This window comes from Narcine bancroftii, chromosome 2, assembly GCF_036971445.1.
Source record: "Narcine bancroftii isolate sNarBan1 chromosome 2, sNarBan1.hap1, whole genome shotgun sequence".
Taxonomy (NCBI): domain Eukaryota; kingdom Metazoa; phylum Chordata; class Chondrichthyes; order Torpediniformes; family Narcinidae; genus Narcine; species Narcine bancroftii.
In genome coordinates, this window is record NC_091470.1 from 185,260,195 (window position 1) to 185,286,931 (window position 26,737).

The window sequence follows — 26,737 nt, forward strand, 5'->3', positions numbered from 1 at the left end:
GTTAACAGCATTTGTCCAGGAAGGTGAGGGTCAAGCCGGAATCGCCATATCAAGATCAGACTCCGGGCAGTTAGGCGAGGCATGTGATTGGAAGATGGTGGCAGACTTAGGCCAGAAGTTCTGCTTCCCAAATGTGTTACTTCAGAGAAGATTTACATTTATAATTTTAAAGTTATGTACTTTTTTACCTATTATTTTAATATTATTTATTTTAATTTTAAAATTTATTTTCCTTGATTTTTTTTGCCAGTCCCTTGAGGCTGCCGGTTTCTTAAATTCCATATACCAGGGGTTTACTTGTTCTGTACTATTACAGGACAATAAAGGAATACATTTTAAATTTAGGCATATGGGACGGTAACAGGCCATTTTGGCCCATGAGTCTGTGCTGTCCAATTTATACCCCATTAACCTACACCCTTCAGTATGTTTCTAACGGTGGGAGAAAAATTGGAGTCCCCACAGAAAACCCACACAGACAGGGGGAGAACATACAAACTCCTTAGACAGTGCAGGACTCAAACCCTCGACCCGATCGCTGGCACGGTAAAGGCGTTGCGCTAACCACTAGGCCAACTGTGCTGTCTCTAATCTTGAATAACTTGAGCATTTTTGCAGTACAAAAAAAAGGTTACATTTTAAAACAACAACGACGTTGAAATTGACAGCAATAAATAAAGGGTCAAAGGAAAAAAGATTGTTGTAAGTTATTTATTTAAAATGATGTTATATCTCGCCACTTCTTGTTAATAGAATTGTCACCAACTTTGCAGGCTCAGGAACCTTTCAGCTTGAACACTTGCAAGAAATGTCCAACATTCATCAAAGTAAATGAAAATTCTAACTTTGGGAATAACTATTATTTTTACCTTTGAAATGTCATCCCCAAAATGCACATGGTAAATATTTCATACTATCTCCAGAAGAACAGTTGCGACCATCCGGATCCCTGGACAAAGGGACTCCTACAAACCCTCTGCGACTCAACTATTTATTGATCGAGAATATCTAATTATTTTAACCTTTGTGTCATCTGTCTGTATGTGTGCTTATACTGTTTTGCACCGAGGACTGGAGATCGCTGTTTCGCCAGGTTGTACTTGTATAATCGGGTGACAATAAACTTGTGGAAACACGGAAAGGCTGGAGGAACTCAGCCAATCTCGCAGTGTCCATGGGAAATAATGAGATATAACCGACAGTTTGGTCCAAGCTCTTCTCCTAAATCTGTGTGAGGAATGCCTACCCTGAAGATGTCCTCCTCTGATACCTTGAAGAAGGGCTCAGGCCTGAAACGTCAGTTTTACAGTAAAACTCCTGGTATCTGGCACCTATGAGGATCGGTAGATGTTGGATAAGTGAATTTTCCAGTTGCTTGAGATCGCATGATTTGTGAGGCGCACCAATTGTAAACTTCCCTATTTTTCCCTCAATTTTTTTTTGCCGGTTGCTAGAGGCTGCCAGTAGCTTGAATTCCAGATAACTTTACCTCTTATGGACACAGAGACCTGCTGAGTCCCCCCAGCACTTCTGTGTTTTTACTACGATCGCAGCATCTGCAGACATCCACGTTTCACTCGATAAATGAACTTTAACAATGGGTCGGGGAGAGTAAGTGATACAAGGTACGAGCGCTGTTGCTTGGGGAACAGTGCCGAGTTAGAACTTCGCAGGATTGTGAATGCAAGAGGCCATCAGAGAATGCAAACAAATTGTGCATGTCAAGATGTCAAAATACAAATTGGAAACAACATCTGGTGTAACAGGCTTATTACACAATAGTGTCCTTTCACATGCTACTTTTTGAGAGGAGGAGCCAATCGCCACAAAGTAGATGATAAACAAAGTCCACCTTTTCCATCTCTCAAACACATCTCTTCTCAATTGTAACAGATAAAATGCAGGCCAAATACGTGCGAGGTCTGGGTTCATCAGCCACATTGAGGGAACAAAGGCTTTGATCGTTGAGTACTTAGACAAATCAGATTTCTGGTTGGGCATTGAAGGATACCAACCACTAGCTCAGTTGCTGGAGCATCTGGACAAAATGCTTTCGTTCCAATTGCAAGGTGACCTGTCTGTCAAAGGGCCATTTTGCTCCCTTGGTACAGGAGACTGCCTCTTTCTGACTATGAAGTCTGACCAGCTGCCTCCAAAACTAGGTTCTGCATGTCAGACAGTGCCGTTTCCACGGATTTGGAAAACCATTCTGCATTCGTCTCTTCGCAACAATTAAAGGCAGAGACAGAGAAATTGATGTGATTTTCTAAAGGATTGTACCAAACCCCATATCCATCAGGCTCCATGGGACCAAAGCACATCACACAGTCTGCTCTGGCAGATACCTATATATTAAAAAATATAGTTCAATGTTAAAGGTTCATTCAAATGTGTTTCATGTGAATTCATTGGAATTTCTACCAAATTCATCAGTTTGGACTTGTGAAGGCATATTGGCCTTCATAAATCAAAGTATTAAGTATAGCATTTGGGAATGTTACGGTAAAATTGTATAAGACATTGGTGAGGCCAACTTTGGAGTACTGCTGTGCAGTTTTGATACTTAAATTTTAAGTTTAGAGATACAGCACAGTAACAGGCCATTTCGGCCCACGAGCCTGTGCTGCCCATCACAGCCAATTAACCTACAATCCGTGGTATGTTTCAAATGGTGAGAGGAAACCAGAGCCCTCAGAGGAAACCCACGCAGACACGGGGAGAACGTACAAACTCCTTACAGATAGTGTGGGATTCGATCGCTGGCGCTGTTCCAGTGTTGCGCTAACTGCTACATCAGCCATGCCATCCAATAAGATTGAAAGTGCAGAGAAGGTTTACTTGGATGTTGCCCAGACTTCAGGAACTGAGTAATGGATTAGGACTTTATTCCCTGGAGCTCAGAAGAATGAGGGGAGATTCGATAGAGGTATTTAAAATTATGAGGGGGGGGGAGACAGAGTAAATGTAGGAAGGCTTTTTCCATTGAGATACAAACCAGAGGACATAGGTTAAGGGTGAAAGGGGAAATGTTTAGGGAGAACAAGAGGGGGAACTTCTTCACACAGAAAGTGGTGGGAGTGTGGAATAAACTGCCTTGTGAAGTGGTGAACGTGGGCTCAATTTTATCACTTAAGAAGAATGCGGGCAGGTACATGGACGGGAGGGGTATAGAGGGCTATGGTCAGGGTGGAGGTCATTTGGACAAGGTAGAATAATAATTCGATGGACTGGAAGGGCCAAGGGGCCTGTTTCTGTGCTGTAGTTTTCTATGGTTCGAAAGGATAACCAATGTTTCAGGCCTGGTTCAGGTATAACAGGGGCTTGAATAGGACATTACAGGCAAAACCCTCCCCACCAGTGAACGCTGCCGAGTGGTCGAGGTGCCCAAAGACTCTCACCATCAGGTTCAGGAACTGCAGCTCCCCCCACCATCAGACTCCTCAATGACAAATTAATTAAAGGCTTCTTACTTCTGCACTTTATTGATTTTTTTCCCTCTCTGTATTGCACAGTTTGTTTACAGCATTTTCTTTAAAGTACAAAATCTAAGATACATTAAACCCGTCAAACAATGTTGTCATTCAATAAAAATAAACAAGAAATTCCACTGAGTCAATTCTTTTCATTTCCTTCTCCTTTCGTTATTTTAGGTGGTAGATGTCCCCGGTAGGTTTTCTCTATTGTGTTTCATGTATGGCTCCCATATTTGTTCAAATATTTCAATATTATTTCTTAAATTATATGTTATTTTTTCTAATGGAATACATTTATTCATTTCTATATACCATTGTTGTATTCTCAAATTATCTCAAATTTTGCTCCGGCTAGGGCTATCTTAACAAATCTTTTTTGTGCACCATCCAAATCGTCTAAATTCTTTGTTTTTTATGTTACTTAGGAGGAAGATCTCTGGGTTTTTTGGTATATTGTTTTCTGTAATTTTATTTAATATCTGGTTTAGATCTTCCCAAAATTTTTCTACTTTCTCACATGTCCAGATTGCATGAATTGTTGTTCCCATTTCTTTTTTACAACGAAAACATCTGTCAGATACTGTTGGGTCCCATTTATTTAACTTTTGAGGTGTAATGTATAGCCTGTGTATCCAGTTATATTGTATCATACGTAACCTCGTGTTTATTGTATTTCTCATAGTTCCAGAGCATAACTTCTCCCATGTTTCCTTCTTTATCTTTATATTTAAATCTTGTTCCCATTTTTGTTTAGTTTTACCATTTGTTTCCTCATTCTCCTTTTCTTGCAGTTTAATATACATATTTGTTATAAATTTTTTGATTATCATTGTATCTGCAATCACATATTCAAAATTACTTCCCTCTGGTAACCTCAGACTGCTTCCTAATTTGTCCTTCAAGTAGGATCTCAGTTGGTAATATGCCCACACTGTATCTTGAGTTATATTATATTTATCCTTCATTTGTTCAAAGGATAATAATCTATTTCCTGAAAAACAATTTTCTATTCTTTTGATCCCTTTTTTCTCCCATTCTCTAAAGGAAAGGTTATCTATTGTAAAAGGGATTAACTGATTTTGCGTCAGTATTAGTTTTGGTAATTGGTAATTTGTTTTATTCCTTTCTACATGAATCTTCTTCCAAATATTGAGCAGATGATGTATTTACAGCATTTTCTTGAGTACAGTTTTTGCATGATCAACAAGTGGCAATTTTGCCTTGCCCACAGAAAAAGAATCTCAGGCTTGTATGTGACGTCATGTGCATGCTCTGACAATAAATCTGAAATTTGAATAAAAAGGTGAGGGGATAGGAGGGAGGAACATAGGCTAACGGGTAAGGGGTCATAGGTAAATTGGGAGGGTAGAAGAGAAAAAAAAGCTGAGGGGATGAGGTGATGGGGGACAGGATGGTTCTCTGATAGAAGGGAGGGGAGGAGAGCCACTGAATTAAAAGGTAGGGGAGGAGAGGAGAGCCTGCCTGTTTTTTGTTCAGACCTTGAGGGGGCCAGGCCCCGAAAACGTAGATTATCATTGCTCTCCTTGTACTGCACAGTCAGGAAGTGAAAGCAAATCAATAAAGTGCACAAGTAAGAGTCCTTCAACGAGTCCCTGATTGAGTTTGTCGTTGAGGAGTCTGATGGTGGAGGGGGAGCAGCTGTTCCTGAACCTGGCGGTGAAAGTCTGTGGAACATGTACGTCTTTCCTGATGGCAGCAGCGAGAACAGAGAGTATGCTGGGTGGTGAGGGTCTTTGATGATTGCTGCTGAACAGCACCATTCCCTGTAGATGTTTTTGATAACGGGGAAGGTTTTGAATGTGATGTTTTGGGTTACGTCCACTACCTTTTGGAAGGCTTTATGCTCAGGGGTATTGGCATCCTCATACCAGACCGCGATGCAGCCAGTTTATACACTTTCAACCACACCACTGTAGAAATTTGCAAGGGTTTCTGATGTCATACCAAACCTCCACAAACTCCTGAGGAAGTAGAGTTGCTGACGTGATTTCTTCACGATGCCATTAGTGTGTTGGGTTCAGGAAAGATCCTTCCAGATAGTGACTCCCAAGAACTTAAATTTGCTCATCCTCTCCACCTCCAATACCCCAGTGATCACTGGATTGTACACCTCTGGCTTTCCCTTCCTGAAGTCAACAATCAGCTCCTTGGTTCTGGTGACATTGAGTGTGAGGTTGTTGTTGGAGCACCATTCAGCCAGGTTTTCAATCTCCATCCTGTACGCTGACTCATCCCCTTCCTTTATACAACCCACTACCGTGGTATCGTTGGCGAATTTGTAGATGGTGTTACTGTCGTACCGAGCAACACAGTCATTGGTGTAAAGTGAGTAGAGCAGGGAGCGAAGAACGCTGCCCTGTGGTGCTCCGGTACTGATGGAGATTGTTGAGGAGATATTCTCACCAATCCACACTGATTGGGGTCTGGAGGTGAGGAAATCCAATTACACAGTGGGGTATTAACTTTTAATTTCAAAGCTCAAATTTATTGTCAGAGTACACACATGACATCACGCAAGACCCTGAAGATTCTTCAAATTTCTGGGTGTCGACATCTATGAAGGTCTATCCTGGGATCACAAAGAAGGTTCGTAGGAGGCTATACTTTGTGCAGAGTTTGAGGAGATTTGGCCTGTGATCAAAAACAGTTGCAAATTTCTACAGGTGCACTGTGGTGGAAGGCATTCTGACTGGTTGCACCACTATCTGGTATGGAGGTGCCAATGTATAGGACAGGAATTGGCTACAGAGTGTTGTGAGCTTGGCCAGCGCCATCACGGACATTAGCCCTCAATCCATCTACAAGAGGTGGCATCTCAAGAAAGCAGCCTCCATCCTCAAGTACCCTCTTCACTCTGCTACCATCATGGAAAAGGAACTGAAGGCGAAAAGCCAACAACTACCCCCTCCGCCATCGGATTTCTGAACGGACAATGAACCACAGACCCGACCTCAAAATTTATTTTCTTCTTTTACACAAATTTTTTTTTAAAAATGGTGTACTTATGAAAATGTAATTTAAAAGCAATTATTGCACCTGTAACATGCAATAATGCTGCAAAACGATAAATTTTGTGACATGTTCATGACAATAAACCCTATTCTGAATCAATCCCATTTTCAGCTCACACCTACCTGCCCCGTCGAGAGCCTCCAGTGTGTTGCTACAGCGAAAGATGTATCCATGAATATCTCCGGCACGCTCAGTCCTTCTTCAATAGCCTGCAGCTTCAGACCCAACAAGTGTCGATCAATCGCCAATCCTTTTAGTGTCTGTGTGCAAAACAAAACAGGTCTATATTTGAAGAAACTGAATTCGGTATCGAATCCCAGAATCGATCACCAGTGTTTCTGGCTTCAATGGTTTTAAATCTTCATTGGAATAATGCAACCTCAAGGAAGTGGTGAACAACACAATTGATCCAAAAAGGTAACAAAACCATAATTTTCCATTGAACTAAACCTTCAGTGGCCATCCCGATGACAATTCCAGAGGTAAAATTTCAAATTCGTCCACCTGACAGGAAATGCAATCAGTTCAATATATCAAGAAATTAAAGTCCTTGTATTTAAGAAGGCAAATGTAATACAGGGGTTCATTTCACGAGGAGGCTTTATAAGGCACGGGTGAGGCCTCATGTGGAGTACTGTGAGCAGTTTTAGGTTCCTCATTTATGAAAGGATGTGTTGGAGAGGGTTCAGAGGAGGTCCACTTGGATGATTCCAGGAATGGAAGAGTCATCATATGAGAAATGTTTGACTGCTCTTGGCCTGCACTTGTTAGAATTTTGGAGAATGAGAGGGCGGGAGGGGAAATCTCAGTGATACTGTTTGAATGATGAAAGGCGTGGACAGTAATAGATGTAGAAAGGTTGTGTCTTACGGTAGAAGAGTTTAGGACAAGAGGGCACAATGTCAGGATTGAAGGGCGTCTGCTTAGATGCGGAGGAATTTCTTCAGCCAGAGGGTGGTGAATCTGTGGAATTTGTTGCCATGGGCAATTGTGGAGGGCGGGCCATTGGGTGTATTTAAGGGAGAGATTGACAGGTTCTTCATTAGTCAGGGCATCAAAGGTTAAGGGGAGAAGGTCGGGCAGGGTGGCTGAGTGGGTAAATGGATCAGCTCATGATTGAATGGTGGGGCAGACTCAATGGGCTGAATGGCCTTTTTCTGCTCCTATGTCTCATGGTCTTGCACATCTTCAAGTGCCTGAATTAAAGATATGGCAAGGGGAGGAACACAGACCAACAAATACACGATGTAAAATGGATATGGATAGAGGGCAGGAGAGGAAAGGTGAGAACTGATTGGGGGAGGGGTGGGGTTTCTTTTGCCAACATGGGTCTCATGCACTGTCAGACAGAGACCACCCACAAAATGGAGGAACACTATACTGTCTGGACACCCTCCAACCGGATAGCATCAACATTGACTTCTCTGATTTACGTTCCCCCATCTTTCCCTAGCTCTGTCTGTCTTTTCCATTCCCCCCCACCTGTTGCCTTTCACAGAGATAAAAACAACCCCCCATCCAACAAATTCCCTCCCCCCTTCCTTGTCAATTCTCACCTTTTTTCCTTTGTCCAATCATTACCTTTTGTCTCTTGGTCCGTTCACCTCCCCAGGCTTTTAATTCAGACACCTGTCTGCTTTTTACTCCTACCTTGAAGAAGGGCTCAGGTCTGAAATGTCATCTTTACGAGATGCACGAGACCGGCCGGGTTCTTCCAGCATTTTGATGTTTTTACTACAATCCCAGCGTCTGCAGACTTTCGTGTTTCACTTCAGGTAACAAGGCCACCAAACAATCAAGAAAGGGAAAGAATTCATTGAATGGCCAGGGTGCAGAGTACCCCGACATTTTCTTACCATCTCAGTGTATGCACTGTGGCAGTCAATAGCTCTCCTCAAAGCAGCTATCTTCTCGTTTACCTGAAGGGGGGAAATGCAGTGTGAATCACAGTGACACACAATACATGTTACAGATGCTGCGTGACCTACTGAGTTTCTCCAGCACTAATGTGTACTGCATCTTAAACATCAAAATGGGAGTAGGCCCAACTGCCTGCCCCTCTAAGACTGAGGCCGGGGCAAAATCTACCTTCCCTTCTTTTCCTGCTATACTTAACAACTTTTGTTTGAAAAAAAATTCTCTCAAAGTTAAAATCTACAATTAACTTTGAGCATAGAACATTCTAGCACAGTTGGCCCTTCGGTCTACAATGTTGTGCCAATATAAACCTACTCAACAAACTAAACTTTTCCGACATCACATCCATATCCCTCTATTTTTCTTGCATCCATGTGCCTGTTCTTTTTTAAATGTCCCTATTGTACCAGTCTCCACCACCACCCCTGGCAATGCTTTCCAGGCACCCACAACTCTGTGTAAAATAACTTACCACTGATGTCTCCCCTTAACTTCCCTCCCTTCACTTTGTACAGACATCCTCTGGTGTTTGGTATTCCTGACCTGGGAAAAAAGATGTTGGCTATCTACCCTATCCATGCCTCTCAGAATCTTTTAACCCTCTATTAAGTCACCTCTCATCCTCTGTTAAAACCTTGCCTCATAAGTCATGTTTTCCAATCCAGGCAACATCCTGGTAATACTCTTCTACATCCTCTCTAAAGCTTCCAAATCCTTCCTATACTGAGGCATCTGAAACTGAACACAATCTATCATGTGTTACCTAATCAGAGTTTTATAGAGCTCTTGAATGCAATCCCCTGACTAATGAAACTCAGAACACCATAAGCTTTCTAAACTACCCTATTAACCTGTGTGACAACCTTGGGAGATCTATGGATTTGGACCCCCCCCTCCCCCTCCCCCCCCCCCAAACTAGGTCCCTCTGTTCTTCTACACAGTTAAGAATCCTGCCATGCATTCTGCCCTCTAATTTGTCTTTCCAAGCCTCAAGCTGCAGTCTAAAATTTTTAAACTTTCCATCCCAGGCTTGGTAACCCCTACCTGGAATAAATAGCTCGAGAACTTCAATCAACTCCTAAACCCAAGTTCCAAGCCATACAAAATTCAGCACAATATCACTTTGTCATTTGAGTCAAGGTATCATTCTGATACATCAATGTACACTCCAACCATAGACACTACCAAAGAGGTCATGGCCAGATCTGGTCACAGCACCCAATGAGCTTTCTCCAACATTCTGTTCAGAAGGATTTACTTCCTACGCCTAAAGAAATTGTAGCTTATACAATATTATAAATTAAGAAAATGTAGGTTTTAATTTTTTTTAAATTCAGAGATACCGCATGGTAACAGGCCCTTCCAGCCCACGACCCCATGCCACCCAAACTAAACTAACTAAAACATAGAAAAAGATTTCCATGATAATTTCAGAACTCGTAATTCTCACAGTCATCTAAGTTTTACACCCACACAGTAGAATTTCAGTGGCATTTCAAGAATAGAACATGGATCATAGAAATTGTAGAAACAATACAGGCTCTTCAGCCCATAGAGTTGTGCTATCCCAATAATCTACTCTAATAGCTGCCTAGAATTTCCCCACTGCAAAACTCTCCAAATTTCTCAGTTCCATGTCCCTGTCTAACAATCTCTTAAAAGATCCTATTGTCCCTGCCCCCACCACCAATGATGGCAGCACATTCCATGCACCCACCCCTCTCTGTGTGAAGAACTTACCTCTTACATCCCATCCCCCCCAGCACCTTAAATCTATGCCCCCTTGTGTAAGCCATTTCAGCCCTGGGGAAAAGCCTCTGGCTGTCCATATGATCAATGCCTTTAATCAACCTCTATCAGGTCACCTCTTGGCCTCCATAGCTCCAAGGAGAAAAGATCAAATTCACACAACCTATCCTCACAAGGTCTGCTCTCCAATCCTGGCAGTGTCCTTGTAAATCTCTTCTGCACCATCTCTAAAGCATCCACATCTTTCCTGTGGTGAAGTGACCATTACCTCTTTTTCTGCATTGTCCATACTTTCCACAAACTCCAAGGAATCCTTGGACGCCGATCGAACGACATCAGTGCGCCCCAGATGGAAATTTCTCAGAGAAACGGTCTCACACGTGGAACACAGCTCCTTGTACATCCTGAAAGAGAGGAGGCAACAAATTGGGAGTTACAATTTGTTGAGAAGGAGGAGCATGGGAGACAGGCCTACAGGACAGTGACCATGGCAGCAGACCATCTCAGCTGCCGAAGGACCCACACAAGCTGTGGTCGGTTGGTGGCTTGCGGTCATAGGACTCGTGCATCCTGTGGGCTGCCGAAGACTGGCTCATGGGGACCAGGTGTCAGAACCATGATTTGAGAGGGTGTTGAGGACAAGAATGGGCTCCTGAAGAGGCCTCAGGCACTGAAGGCTTCCTGATCGTAACGGAGGACAGATCCTTGGAGATGCTGACACCCATGGATTTGAAGTTCTTGACCCTCTCCACTACTGAGCCCTTGATAAGGCCTGGGTCGTGTTTCCCCGACTTCCACCTGAAGTCTCCTTGGTTTTGCTGATGTTGAGGGTGAGGTTGTTGTCATGACACCATTTTTAATGAGCAAATGATCATTGAATTAGAGTGCGCATTTAGTGAAGGATGGCTTGTCACGGTATTTGACAGTTAGATATTGCTGGAGAAAGACCAGATACGCAGGCATGCAACAAAATATAGGGCAACATCGAAGAAGGACCTGTGCAGGTACAGCGGCTGTGGGACGCTGGAGGCAAATCCACAGACCCTCAGTGTCTCTGAAGGGCCTATCTTTTGCTTCTCTTTCTCCTACCATGAGGAGGCACCAGGCAATGCTCGTGGCGACTCTTTGTTTTGCTTTACGGCAGGCCAAAGCTGAAGTCCAAAATTCTGGATGCCAGAAATTTGGACCACCTGAGAATCCAGACTTTTCGAAAACTCTCTTACTTTAAAACTTTAGTGGGCTTTTGCGTGTGTGTGTGCATGTAAGTGGCAACGAGTGAACATGCAGTCGCCATTTTGAAATGAGCAATTAAACTGTGACAATGTTATAATAATGTATCCCAAAGTAGATAAACTTCATGGTGTGAAGAGAATGAACACGTTGAAATTGGGTAAGAAAATCTTGATAAACTGTTGCAAGAATAGTTTTTGTTAAAACAATCAAAAGGTATGGCAATTTTTGGACTGATGCTCGTTACCAAAGCAGTTTTTTCGGAATCAGAATTTATTGTCATGAACAAGTCATGAAATTTGCTGTTTGTAGCACATTGTAGAGCAAACATTCATATTATAACCACTTACAACATTACTATAAAAAAAGGTTCATGTAAAATAAGGCCATGTTTTTGGTTCAATAATTATTCAGGAATCTGATGGCAGCAGGGAAGAAGCCGTCCTTGTGCCGCTGAGTGCTCATCTTTCGGCTCCTGTACCTTTCTCCCCCGATGGTAGCAGTGTGAAGAGGGCACGGCCTGGGTGGTGGGGGGGGGGGGGGGGTCTGAGGATAGAGGCTACTTATTTTAGACACTGTCTTGTGTCGATGCCCTCGATGGAATGAAGTCTGGTGGCTGTGATGTCGCAGGGTGAGTTAACAACCCTCTGGAGTTTATTCTTGTCCTGAGAGGGTTGGCGCCTCCCTACCAGGCAGTGATGCCACCAGCCAGAATGCTCTCCACAGTCCACCTGTAGAAGTTTACGAGAGTCTTCGGTGACGTACCGAATTCCCTCAGATACCTCATAAAGTGTAGCCGCTGGCAAGGCTTCTTCATGATTGCATCCACGTGAAGGATCCAGGACACCCAGGGATTTGAAGTTCTTGACCCTCTCCACTACTGAGCCCTTGATAAGGCCTGGGTCGTGTTCCCCCAACTTCCACCTGAAGTCTACAGTCATCTCCTTGGTTTTGCTGATGTTGAGGGCGAGGTTGTTGTCATGACACCATTTTTAATGAGCAAATGAACATTGAATTAGAGTGCGCATTTAGTGAAGGATGGCTTGTCACGGTATTTGACAGTTAGATATTGCTGGAGAAAGACAGTGGCCTGATACATAGGCATGCAACAAAATATAGGGCAACATTTGAAAAAATTGTAACTGATCTCACAGCTGATCAAATTTGTAATGCTCTAATGAAACAGGGGTTTGCTGGAATTGTTTTCCACGAAAAACGCTGGCTGAAGACAAAGAACTAAATGCACCGGGGTTGCTTAATAAGGGAAGATTGTTGACTTTATTTCTTTTCCAAACTGCTCAGTTTGATAAATGAAGCATGCGGTATTTGCTGATGAATAAACTATCAAAATTTATCTGCTCATCCTTATTCCTCCTTAAATATGAATATTAAAAGTACTGCCCGAGAATCCAGAAAATCTACAAATCCGGACTGATCCAATCCCCAACTGGTCCAGATTTTTGGACTTCTACTGAATATTACATTATTACATGACAATAAAAATGATTCTTTGAAACCTTTGAATTCAGAAGTGGATAGGAACTCCTTTTATTCAGAGGGTGGTGAATTTCTGGAATATTTTTACCCCATTGGGGTGTGCAGCCCATCTCGTTGGTGCCATTGAAGGAGGAGACAGTACATTTTTGAAAGATCAAGGAATTGAGGGCTATGGGGAACTGGTACAGGAGACTTGAGGCCAGTGCCGATCAGCTGTGGTCGTAAAGAATGGTGGGACAAGCCTGCGGCCAGGGACCAACTTCAATTACTACTGATGTATTATTGACTAACCTGCCAGTTCTACCAACCAATATGAAAATGGAGAGTTTCAGAGGAACACAGAAATTGGGGAGAGTAGACCGTTTCTCCCCCTCTGCCTGCTCTACCAATCTTTCAATCCTAAACCACTTTTCTACATGTTTTGGAGGGTGGGAGGAAACCGGAGTACCTGACAGAAACTCACGCAGGTCACGGGAAGAACCATCTTCCTGCCTAGTCCAATTGACCTTCATGCAGTCCATTAGCCTTCCATACCTCTCCCATTATGTACCTATCCAAATTCTTCTTCAATGTTAAAACCAAGCCTGCATTCATCACTTCAACTGGCAGCTCGTTCCACTCTCTGTGTGAAATTGTCCCTCCTGTTCCCCCTTTCACCCTTAACTCGTCCTCTGGTTTGTATCCCACCTACCCTCAGTGGAAAAAGCCGACCTACATTTACTCTGTCTGTACCCTAATTCTGTATACCTCTATCAAATATCCCCTCATTATTCTATATTCCAGGGAATAAAGTCCTAATCTGTTTACCCCTATCCCTGTAAGTTGGTTCTTGTTTACCAGCATTCTGGTACATCTCTCCCGTACCCATTCAAAGCCTCAACATCCTTCCTGTAATTGGGTGACCAGAACTGCACATCACACCACAGTGGTGGATGAACCAGTTTTGTATACCTTCACATAAAACGTCCTCACTTTTACACTCATGCCCAGCCCAGTGAAGGCAAGCATACCATATTTTTTCTTTGACACCCCACCTACCTGCGTGTCCAGTTGCAAGGAGTTGGAAGGGATCCTCAGATCCCTCTGCACATCAATACTTTTACGAGCTATGCCATTAACACTACCTCTTCCCATCTCCCGAAATACAACACCTCAAGCTTGTTCAGGTTAAACTCCATCTGCTACTTCTCAGGCCAGTTCTCGAATTGATCGATACCCTGTGTATCCATCTTTATAAAAACTGTGAGAGAAAGTGCAGCATGGAGAGCGCAAAGCTACGCCAGCACCAGCGACCCAGGTTCGAACCCGGCACTGTCCGTGAGGAGTTTGTACGTTCTTCCCCCTGTCTGCATCGGTTTCCTCTAGATGCACCGGTTTCCTCCCACCCTTCAAAATGCACTGGGGGTTGTAGGTTAATTGGGTATCATTGCGCGGCACGGGCTCATGGGCAGGAAGGGCTGCATGTCTAAATTTAAAATTTAACTTAAAAATTTAAAAATGTAAATTTATGGATGACGGGTGACTTAATAGAGATCTACGAGAGGCATAGATAGGTAGACGGCCAGTACTTTTTTTGCAGGGCAGGAGTAGAAAACACCAGAGGATGTCTGTACAAAGTGAAGGGAGGAAAGTTCAGGGGAGATGTCTTTTACATAGAGTCGTGGGTGCCTGGAATGCATTTCTAGGGGTGGTGGTGGAGGCTGGAACAATAGGGGCCGTTAAAAGACTCTGCAACAAGCACATGGATGAAAGAAATGGGCTTGTTACCGTGTTGAACACCTAAGTTTAAAAAGAATTTTAATGTATAAATGGAAAGTTAAAAAAAAGTTGAAGCAATGGATATCAGAAGTAAACACAGAAACACTCATTAGCTTCTGGGGTGAGACGAAAAGAGTAAAGATTTCTGGCTGGTAACTTACATCAGAGCCACTCTCTAAGGAATATCTTTAAAATGTTGATTAAAGTATGAAGCCATGAACAGTAATTTAGTGCAGAAGAGTTAGTGAGTAAGGGATAGTAACAGGAAAAGGAGTTGTGAACTTGGCCAGCACCATCACAGGCATCGGTCCTCACTCCATCGAGGACATCCACGAGAGGCGGTGCCTCAAGAAAGTAGCCTCACTCCTCAAGGACCCCACCACCACCCAGGCCACGCCCTCTTCTCACTGCTATCACCGGGAAGGAGGCACAGGAGCCTGAAGACGAGGACCCAGTGGCACAAGGACGGCTTCTTCCCCTCTGCCATCAGATTCCTGAATGGACAATGAATACTACCTCATTTTTCTTTTGGGTTAATTATTTATTATTTCAAATATTGTATTCATGGAAATGTAATTTATTGCAATTTTGCACTTGTAACAAATTTTGTGGCATGTTCATGGCAATAAACCTGATTCCGATTCGAACACCTCAAGTCCATTTTGTTTGAATAAGTGTAAAACATGAATAAAACCAAATTGGTGAATAAACCTACACCAGTTCTAAAGGGTTAATCATGACCCCACCTGAATGATGTTAGCTTGGAGAACGTACCTAAAGTAGGCCAACTGTAGCGCCATCTGAACAAACGAGTCTGGGCTTATGCCATGTTGCTTGGGAAAGTCTTTGCCAAAGTTTCTGTAGGTGAAGCAGCTGATGTCCAAGTCGTTGACTAAACTGGAATAGAGGGATAATTTCAACTAGAGGTGAACTTTGGAAGTAATTGAACTGAAAGGAAAAGCCAACCTAAAAGCAAAACTTTGTATAAATGAAGCATCTCTGGCAAATGAAACTCTCCAGGGGTCTTCAGAGGAGTACGAACGAACAAAGCCACTTCACCTTTTGGACGCCGTGTCCCAGTTTTCAGAGACGACCAACAAGCACATATACTCTGTCTCCGAGTTATCCGGAACTGGTTTTATACCCAACCAGCAGCTGGTTCGTACTGGTATTTGTACTATAGTTTACTCATGGACTCAGTCTGGAGACACGGACTAGATGGGCCGAAGGGGCCTGTTTCTGTGCTGTATTCTATGGAGTATGGTATATATTATGAAAGGTTAAAAACAGCCAGAGTCTAAAAGGTGGTCAAGGTGAGGACTTTAGGAAATGAAATAAAATAAGTCCACAGACCCAGTGATTGTAGTAAAAACACAGAAATACTGGAGGAACTCAGCCAGTCTCACAGCGTCCGCAGGAGGTAAAGATATATTACTGACATTTCGGGCCTGAGCCCTTCTTCAAGGTTGGAACAAAAAGTAGGCGGGCGCCTGAATAAAAAGGCTGGGGGTGGGGGAGGAGGGGAAGAAGGGGCAGGGGGAGGAGCACAGGTCAACATACAAGAGGTGGATATGGATGGGAGGGCAGGAGAGGAGAGGTGAGAATTGATCGTGAGAGGGGGTTGGTGTGTGAATGCAGAGCTGGAGGGAAGGAGACAGAGGGATAGGGAGGGCAGTGGAGGGGGAGGTGTGGAGAGGGGTTGGCATAGAACTGAACAGAAACCGGAGAAGTCAATGTTATTGCCGCGTGGTTGGAGGGTGTCCAGACGGAGTATGAGGAACAATTCTTCCAGCTCTGCATTCACAGAACTACCCCACCCCCCCAGATTAATTCTCAGCTTCTCTTTCTTGCCCTCCTGTCCATCTCCACCCATGGCCTCTTGCCTGTTGGCCTATGCTTCTCCCCCCTACCTTTCTATTCAGGCTACTTATTGCTTGTACATCGACGAAGGGCTAAGGCCCGAAACGTTGGTTATGTCTTTGACTCCTGTGGACACTGTGTGATCTGCTGAGTTCCTCCAGTACTTCTGTGTATTTCCTACAATCTGCAGACATTCTCAATTCACTCCATTCTGAAATGATGACTAGCTTTGCGTCCATGAAGTTCTTGTCCTTTTGGCAGTGGAGTTTCCCTCCCCCCACCCCCCCCAATAATCTCACTTTTCATCAGAATTAAAACGATACGACATAGGAGCAGAAATAGCCCATTCAGCCCATTGAGTCTCCCCCCACCATTCAAACATGAGCTGATCCATTTTCCCACTTCTCCCCATAATTGTTGATGCTCCGCCTAATCAAGAACCTATCAATCTCTCCCTTAAATGCACCCAATGACCTGGCCTCCACAACCCTTGTGGCAACAAATTCCACAGTTTCGCCACCCTCTGGCTGAAGAAATTTCTCTGTGTCTCCATCATTTGAGAATTAAATGACACATGTTTATGAAAATTAATTCTGAAACTAACAAACAAAAGCAAATACTGAACTTGAAATAGTATTCGATTATTCCAAAGTAATTTCACTGCAGCAACCTTGTGCAGATTAGAATCGATGGCTTCTGGGCAGACACCACAAAGAAAATCCATGCAGTTCACCAACCGGAGGAAATCAACCCAATTTTAAGAATATTTGTGCCTTATTGAATCTGCTGATCAGGGTGGAAGCTCAGGATATCGGGAGAAGGAAAAGATGTAAGGAGCTTGTGAGAGCCAAGAAGTGAAACACAAAGAACTGCAGATGTAGTAAAAACACTGAAATCCTGGAGAAACCCAGTCGGTCTCGCAGCGTCCATAGGAGGTAACGATATATAACCTATATATAGCCTGAAACAGCTCTTGGCCTCTACTCATTGGAATTTAGGAGAATCTTATTGAAACATTTTGAATGCTGAAAGGCGCGGACAGAGTGGAATGTAGAAAGGTTGTTTCCCATGGCGGGCGAGACTCGGACGAATTGTAGGGCGTCCACTTAGGATAGAGGTGTGGAGGAATTCCTTCAGCCAGAGGGTGGTAAATCTGTGGAATTTGTTGCCGCGGATGGTTGTGGAGGTCAACTCAACTAAGTTAGAGATCCCAGGGCTTCAAAGGCTATGGGGAGAGAAGGCCGGGGCTGAGTGGGAAAATGGATCAGCTCATGATTAAATGGCAGGGCAGACGCAACGGGCTGAATGACCTATTTCTGCACTTGGATTCCAAGAATTTGCCCTCGCTCATTCTCAATTTTTTTTTCCAGGCCCCGGCCTGCTTTTTGCTCATATGGAAGAAGGGCCCAGGCCCAAAATGCCGGTATTTTATCTTTACCTCCGAGGGGACGCTGCGAGACCTGCTGAGTTCCTCCAGCTCTTCTGTGATTCTATTCCGTTAAACATTTTGGCTTTCTTTAGTGGCAGAGCCCAGCCAATACACACAGGACAACACCAATACTCACATGTCCAGATTCTGCTTTGCATGCTCAATATCCCTTTTGATCTCTGGAGTAATGTAAAAGTAAAGCTTCTTGGATAGTGGCAGAGGGGTCATTGGAGCTCGAAGAGTATCTGGATCCTTACTGCAAAAGGCAAAGCATAGCTTTTGAATCAATGTTGATTCTAATTAAAAAAGACCTCATGGTGTGACATCAAACTTTTTAAAGAGCATTATAAAAAGGAAAGCAATTTGTAGAACGTTATTTATGTAAAACAAATGGAGCTGCTCCTGGGTGGACCCAGGGGAGCGGGGAGTGGAGACACAGCGCTGCTCCACAGGGTCCTAGTTTATGCTTGTGCTTCTGCACCGGCTGTAACAGCCTGTTAAAGGAGATTAAGGTCATTTTCTTTAAATCCTGCAATCACAGGATCTGTGCCCAGGATGGCAGTGCCTGTGCTGGGCAGCATACCAGGAGGGGTTGCAGGCTCAAGGGGGGGTAGAAGACCGGTGCCAGGCACCAAAATCAGGGAGAACACCCCCATTCCTCCCACCCCCCCCCCCCACCATCCCCTCCCCTTCCTTCCATTGAGAAGCAGAGAAGATGACCCTACAGGACGGTGACCACAGCAGCGGACTAGCAAGGGGCTCAGTGGCAGAAGAACACACAGCTATGGGCCCACGGAAACCTGGTACGGGAACAGGGATTTGAGAGGGTGTTGAGGGCAAGAAGGGCTCCCAAAGGGCCTCGGGCACTGGAGGCTTCCTGATTGTGTCAGAGGTTTGGATCTGGAACACGGGCGGCTGATGGTTTGAACCGGAGTCTGTGAGGCTGCAGAAGCGCTGAAGGCGAATCCCCGGACACTCAGTGTCTCTGAAGGATCTGTCTTAGGGGCGCTGGGCAATGCTCCTGGCAACTCTTTGTCTTAAGGTGGAGAAACACTGAAGGATATCATGGATGCTAAATTTTTATGGTATTATTATGTGACAATAAAAGGAACCTTTGAACTTCCTGTTAGTCAATAGAGTGTGGACAACAAATGTACCATATGCCTGCCTGCCTGTCTCTCTCTCTCTCTCTCTCTCTCTCTCTGTTCATCCAATGGGAAGCGCAGCAGATCCAATCACCTTTCCTACATTTGGCTTTGGCCCATCCACCCCCCACTTGGGACTTTCCACCTAGAGATGGAGCATTATTGACATCAGAGCCACGCCCATGGACGTAAAACTACAATCTCCCACTGGAGAGCAGTATGGAGACTGATCATTGAGATACATCTACTCCCCACACCAAATCAAACCTCCTTCCAAATATCCAGCAAAGGAAAATATCCAAGAGTTCAGCTCCTTGGTCAAACTAGTTATTGCCAACTACCTTCTGAATCAACTCATTCAGTGGTCCATTAACCCCTCTGCCAAGTCTCTTTCCCTATCCCTTTGCTGCTCTCCATCCTTCCCTTCCCTCTCCTATCAGTGCTACCCCCTCCCTATCACTTTTCAGCTTTCTCTCTCGTAGCCTCCCACTTGAATGCATCGATGAGCTCTCACTTGTTTGCCTGCGCTCTTCCCCTTGGCCCTTCCTCTCGTCTCCCTCCCCTTTCCTTCTTCCCCTCTCCCTCCACCTCCCTCTCTCCTCCTCCCCTTCTCTCCTATCCTCTATCTCTCCCTCCCTGTTCTTCCTCTCTCCCCCCTTCCTTTCCTCTCTCCCTCCCTGTTCTTTCTCTCTCCTCCACTCTCTCCTCCCCACCTTTTTATTCAGGCACCTGAATAAAATCTGTGCACATCATTTTACCAGCCACATCCTGCTGTCTTCTTGGTTAAGATCACTTTAAATCATCTTCCACCTCTTAAGCTCAGACAACAAATTCAAAACAAAAGGGGAGACCCATTCAGATGGTAAACAACATCCTAAATACTTAAACACAGTACTTTCTCCCCTCTTACCAATAATCTAGAATGTGGTCCAATATGGTGGCAATGGGAGGACCTTCTGCAGAAGATTGTTCGTAAATAACACCACATGATCCATCCTCACCAACGATGAACTGCAAATACAATCACCAATCCTTAGATCCATCAGATACAAAATCAGCAAGTACCACGCCGATGTAGGGCTCAGGCCTGAAATTTTGGTCACCCTTTACTTCCAATGGATGGTGCGTGATCTGCTGAGTTTCTCCAGCACTGTATTGCATGACCCCAGAATCTGCAGACTTTCTTGATTAACTCAATAAGTACCAATGGTTAATTTAGTTTGAATTTAATTTAGTGGTCGAGCACGGTAACAGGTCCTTCCGACCCATGAGCCCGTGCCATCAAAAAGCCCCAATTAACGGTTTTTGGAGGGTGGAAGGAAACCGAAGCACCCGGAGGAAACCCACGTAGCCACAGGGAGAACCTCCTTGCTGACAGCGCTGGTTTCGATCCTGGGTCGTTATCACTGTAATCGCGCTGCCCCTGTTTAATTTACTGAATTAATTGCTCACTGAGCAAACAACCATCCAAGCCAGAATTAAGAATGCAGCACCAAAAAGCCATCAGTTTCCTCCACGCAGCAGATACCCCCCAGGCGTGCCTTCCACTCAATCCAGAGATGTCTTCCTTCTTCAAACAACGTGGCTTCTTCTTTACTACCATCATCTTGGCCCTCACCTGCATAATCCTCCATTATCTGCCCTGGCCCCCTCCGCCCCCACCTACAACAAGGACAGGATTCCTCTTGTCCTCACTTACCTCCATTTCCAACATATCCCCCTCTGCCATTTCTACCTACTATGTGATCCCACCCCCAGACACATCTTCCCTGCTCCTCCCCTCTCCACCTTCCGCATGGACCGCACCCTCCATGACTTCCTCGTCCACTTCTCCCTCCCCACCAATCGCCCCCTTGCCACCATTCGGGGCCCCAAGCTGTCCTTTGAAGTGAAGCAACCTTTACTCAACCTAACCATCACCTTAATCAGATCTGGTCTATGTTCTTTTCAGACCATTAATTAATCAGTGCACTGTTTTGTCTCTGGTACCTGCAGCGTTTTGTCAAACCAACGGTTGCCGCTGTTGGAGTAACTTCCTCCTCCATGAAGCATCTGGGCCGCCATTCGGCTGGTGTACTTTTCCTCGGAGATTTTCAGGACTGGTGAATCCAGACACACGGTGAACATACTCTGCTGAATGGCCCTGACCGATTCTCGATTCAGCTTGTCTGTTGGAAACATCAATTGCCAAGCTCCAGATCAGAGTTTTACCAAACAGAACCTCATTCCCCACCTTTGACCCAATGCAGAATAGAAACCTGACCTTCTCAGTTACAAAATTATTACCAACGTCCATCTTTTGGGTGTGAGATTTGGAAAAAAAAACCCAGAACCATAGAATATTACAGCACAGAAACAGGCCCTTCCAGTCTGTGCTGAATTATTATTCTGCCTAATCCCACTCTCCTGCACCAGTCTTTCCCCCTCCCATCCATGTACCTGCCCAAATTCTTAAATGTGAACATTGAGCCCACTTTCACCTCTTCAGCCAGCAGCTTGTTCCATGCTCCCACCGTGCTCTGTGTGAAGAAGTTTCCCCTCAATAAACCTGATTCTGAGAATAGTTCCCACGGGTTTGGAAAATACCAAATGTTATCCCACAATTTCAGAAAAGAAGTTGATAGAAAACAGGGAATGAACCAGTTAGCCTTGCGTCAGTACCAGGGAAAATGCTGAACTCCATAGCAAAAATTGTAACAGAGCTTGAAAAATGACAAGAAGATGTGACAGGATGCAGAAGTTCACAAAGCGAATATCAAGCCTTCTGCATTGCAATTGTTGGCATGCATAAAGCCCGACAAAAATGGTGCACCTGGACTTTCAGAAGGCAAATAAGATGCCACACAGGGGGTAATTAAGCAGAATTGGACCATTTGGTCCCAAGTGCCTGCTCAATGAGTTCACAGCTGATCATTTACCCTCATGCCTCTATTGTGCAGTGACCCTGCATCTCTTAATATCCCAAAATCTATCAGTCTCTGACCCATTTATGAGTTGAGAATTTTTAGGCATCCACTGCTCCTGGGTGAAGAAATTACTTTTTGTTTCGGTTCTGAATTTCAGAGCCATTATTATTATCACTGAGACTGAGCCTTTGTTTCAGACAAGGTTCACTCCTGTATTTATTCTGTTGAAGCACCTGGATTGAGGATTGGATAATGCACAAACCGGAGAGTAGAGCAGGGATAATTACTACTTAAAACTTGATCCTACCACTCGACACATATTCCCCTCTCCGTCCTCTGCAGGGACCATTCCCTCCGTGACTCCCTAGTCCACTCATCCTTCCCCATTAACTGCTCCTGTGACTGCAAGAGATGCTCCACTTGTGCCCACACCTTCTCCCTCGCCACCATTTGGGGCCCCGAACAGTCCTTCCAAGAGAGGCAACACTTCACTTGTGAATCTACAGGGGTCATCTACTGCATCTGGTCCTCCTGATGTGGTCTCCTCTACATTGGAGAGACTGAATGAAGACTGGGTGATCACTTCGTTAAGAACCATGACTCTATCTGCTGCAATAGCGGGAACCTAATCATTTTAAATGCACACCCCATTCTCTTGCTCTCATGTCTGTCCACAGCCCCATGCACTGCCAAACCGAGGCCACCTGTAAATTGGAGGAACAACACCTCATCTTCCAACTGGGCACCCTCAATCCAGGTGGCATTAACATTGACTTCTCTAGTTTCCGTTAAACACCCCCCACTCTGACTGACTCTCTCTCTCTCTCTCTCTCCCTACCCCTCTGTCTCCTTTCTCTAGCTCCCCATCCCCTCCTCATTTGGAGAGCTCATCTCTCCCCCATCACCTCAGCTTCTCTCTTTTCTACCCTCCCACCCATATCCCTCTATATCCTCACCTGTGCTCCTCACCTGTGCTCCTCCCCCGACCCTTCACCCACCATTTTATGCCTGCTTGCTTTAGTTCATTCCAGACAAAGAGCTCATGCCCAAAATGTTGGTTACCGTTTGCTTCCTACGTTTGCTGCGTGACCTGCTGAGTTTCTCCAGCACTTTTGTACATTGTAGGAATAATTGGGTCTTTTTCAGTTGGGAAAGCTGTAACTAGTGATGGAGTTAGTGTATTTTACAGCCATTCATCCCATCTTGTCTATGCTAACCAGGTTGTCTACCCAAATATGTCCCATTTGCCTGTGTGTGGCCCATATCACTGGAAACGTTTCCTATCAGTACCAACTGTTCAGTCTGGAATAGAGAACCTAGAACAAAATTTTGTTGATACAATGGGATTTATATGGGGACCAATTGGGGGTTATAAAGGAACATGAACAGGTGAGATAAAATGGCAAAAGAATGGAAAAATGGAACAGAGTGTAAAACAACGTTAAATCATCCACACTGGTATAAAAACACTGAGAAGCAGAGTATTTTTTAAAAATATTGATAAGTTGAAACGTGCCGGTCCTTAGAGAAACCAAGCAATGTGGAAGGTAAACAGAATTGTGGTGGCACGGTTAGCGTAGCGGTCAGCGCCACACTGTTACAGCGCCAGCGACCGTGGCCCAAATCCGCTGCCGTTGTTACGTTCGCCCTGTGTGGGTTTCTGCAGGGGCTCCTGTTTCCTCCCAACTTTAAAAATGTTTGGGGCTGTAGGTCAATTGGGCAGCACGGGTTTGTGGGCCAAAAAGGCCTGTTACCGTGCTGTAGGTCTAAAATGTAAAAAAATAATAATGTTGGCCTTTACCGGAAGACAAAAGTAAAGAGTAAAGGCATCTTATTAAAATTATTTCAGGTAAGACCTCATCTGGAATATTGTGCGCATTCCTGGCCTCTCTTTGGAAGAACATTTATGGCATTTCTTTGGAATAGAACTAGAAGGTTCACGAGATTGATTCCACCAGTGGAGATGGGGTAGTGGGGGGTGGGGTGGTGATCTACAAGAGCAGATCAATATGACAGGACCCATAATCCCTTGAGAGTTCAAATGAACGAGAAGTGACTCTCAATGAAAAACACAAGTTAAAAGAACTTGTTTCGCCCATGACTACTGAGTTGTTGGAATTATCTGCAGGAGAACAGCAGAGGCTTTATCTTGGAGGCTTATCTGGGTAGATTTTGAATATTAAATCAAACAGTGCAGAGGCAATAGAGGAAAGTGGAATTGAGGGAAAAGATCAGCTTTGATATGGAGGTTTGAAGGGACTCTTCTTGCATCTATTTCTTGCTTTTATTTTATCACAGTACTCCCTTCACTCAACCTGTGGACGGCGACCACGGCAGTGGACCAGCAAGGGGCTCAGTGGTCGAAGGACCCACACAGGCTGCGGGCTGTTGGCGACTTGCGGTCGAAAGGCCCACATGGGCTTCGGGCTGCTGGAGGCTGGCTCGTGGGAACTGGATATCAGAACCAGGATTTGAGAGGGCGCTGAGGGCAAGAAGGGTTCCCAAAGGGCCTCGGGCGCTGAAGACTCCTGATTGTATCAGACATTTGGATATGGAGCTCAGGTGGCCGACGGTCTGAACAAAAGTCTGCGTGGCTGCAGGGGCGCTGGAGGTGAATCCACGGACACTCAGCGTCACTGAAGGGATCGCTTTTTGCTTCCCTTTCTCCTATTGTTCGAGGCCCCGGTAAAAGCTTGTGGTGACTCTTGGTTTGTTTTACAGCAGGCACAAGTTGAAGAAGATTCTGTCTATCACATTTTTAATGTATTATTACAGGCCAAATAAAAGGAACCTTTGAGACCCTACCTTTCATCAGGGTATTGTAGGCTTGGCCCCACGTGTTCCGGTGATCGCTGGTCAGAACGCCCAAGGGCTCCTTGTCCGTCTTCCAGGAGAGGTTCCTGATACGCTGCAGCTGCAAATGAATCTGGTCCACTGTGAGTGGAGAACCGTCGCTGTTGTACACATCCAGGTGGAAGAACTGAAAATGTGAGTTAGCGCATGTGTCAGGGCAGCCATTAAGACGGCCAGTAGAATCCAGAGCTGCCATATCTAGGGAGGGTCTCCTGAACAGAAGTCAAACAACTGCAGGTGACAGAGCTCTCAAATAACAGCTGAAAATGTTAGTTAAAGTGGAAAGTCTGTAAATGCTGGGGTTGTAGTGCAATGCACAAAATTGCTAGAGAAACCCAGCAGGATACACAGCATCTATAGGGGGTAACCAACATTTCAGGCCTGAGCCCTTTGTCAAGGTATGAGCAAAAAGCAGGCAGGCGACTAAAAAAGTGGGGGGAAGAGGTGGAGAGGAGAGGAGGAAGGGGAAGGTTGGTGTAGCAGTTAGCACAAGGCCTTTACAGCACCAGCAATAGGGACAGGGGTTCGAATCCCACGCTGTCTGAAAGGAGTTTGTACGTTCTCCTTGTGTCTGAATGGGTTTTCTCCAGGGACTCTGGTTTCCTCCCACCTGAAAACTTACTGGGGTGTGGGTTAATGGGTGGAAATTGGGGGGGCATGGACTCATGCGCCGTGCTGCTAAATTTTAAAAATTTTTAAAAGGGGGAGGAGAACAGGTTAACAGGCAAGAGGCTTTTTGTTCATACTTTGACAAAGGGCTCAGGCCCAAAATGTTGGTTACTCTTTATGAAAGAGTCGAATTTTGTGGACCAAATTTTAGGGTAAAAGTTAGGGGGTCGATAATTACACACACATATTACTTTTGACCGCAGTAAGTACCTGCTTCGTTCGAGGCGTTGGGAGTTCCAATAAGTGGAAGGCCGGGCCCAGGCAAGAGTCCACAGTCGGGGCGTCAGGAGCTCGGATAGGCGGAATTTGTTGCCACAGGCAGTTGTGTAGGCCCAGTCATTGGGTGTATTTAAGGAAGTGATTGACAGGTTCTTGATTAGCCAGGGCATCAAAGGTTAAGGGGAGAAGGCTGGGTAGTGGGGCTGAGTGGGAGAATGGATCAGCTCATTAATGAATGATGGCCTATTTTAGCTGCTTATGGTCTTATAGCCATTGCCACCTGTCAATATTTTGGCACTGTTTTTCTTGTGACCTGATCTGCTATTGTACAACCAATAATCTTCCTGTTTGCCACACATTATACAGTTAAAGGAACACAAGTTCACTTATTTGGTCTCACCCTATCAGGGATATTTCTTTGTTCTATCTAAGCATCCTCCCCAAACTTCTCTGCAACTGAAAGATCATGTTATCCTAGTTCTGAGGAAAAGGTTCAGACAATAGTAATTTAAAAAAATTAAATTTAGACATACAGCATGGTAACAGGCCCTTTCGGCCCACAAGCCTGCGCCACCCAATTAACCTATAATCCCCGTACATTTCGAACGGTGGGAGGAAACAGAAGCCCCCACGGGGAAAACGCATGCTGCCACGGGGAAAATGGACCAACTCCTTATGGATAGCATTGGATTCGAACCTGGGTCACTGTCACTTCAATAGTAGAGTCCAGAATATTTATGAAAAGCTGGTTTTCCGAGTTTGACCTAATGACTCTTATTTAGTGAAACAAAAGCAAGTTTGAAAAGCCACCTGTATGAGGACGAACTTGTCCACTCTACCCTGTGCACCTCTGAAAGGGTTTGGAATTATGCAAAAAGCACTTAGTCGTGGCCAAGACAAGGAAACTTAATTGTGTGCCACTCCAGAATATAGAATTTCTGGCCACCTGACTGAAAAACGATCGACCTAGTGGACAAACACCACTCACCATCACTAAAC

General features: G+C 44.8%; 1 protein-coding gene across 1 annotated transcript in view; it reads right to left on the reverse strand.

Annotated features, from left to right (window-relative positions):
- Positions 1–697: 697 nt before the first annotated feature.
- LOC138754765 (carnitine O-acetyltransferase-like) overlaps positions 698–26,737 on the reverse strand; it is a 49,291-nt gene continuing 23,251 nt past the window's right edge. The window contains exons 6-14 of the mRNA XM_069919554.1: positions 24,803–24,977; positions 21,081–21,259; positions 20,002–20,102; positions 18,083–18,202; positions 15,432–15,554; positions 10,441–10,576; positions 8,363–8,425; positions 6,629–6,766; positions 698–2,345 (exon numbers count right to left, since the gene is read on the reverse strand). Coding sequence (XP_069775655.1) covers positions 2,130–2,345; positions 6,629–6,766; positions 8,363–8,425; positions 10,441–10,576; positions 15,432–15,554; positions 18,083–18,202; positions 20,002–20,102; positions 21,081–21,259; positions 24,803–24,977 — 1,251 coding nt within the window. The 3' untranslated portion in view covers positions 698–2,129. The remainder of the gene's footprint in view (positions 2,346–6,628; positions 6,767–8,362; positions 8,426–10,440; positions 10,577–15,431; positions 15,555–18,082; positions 18,203–20,001; positions 20,103–21,080; positions 21,260–24,802; positions 24,978–26,737) is intronic.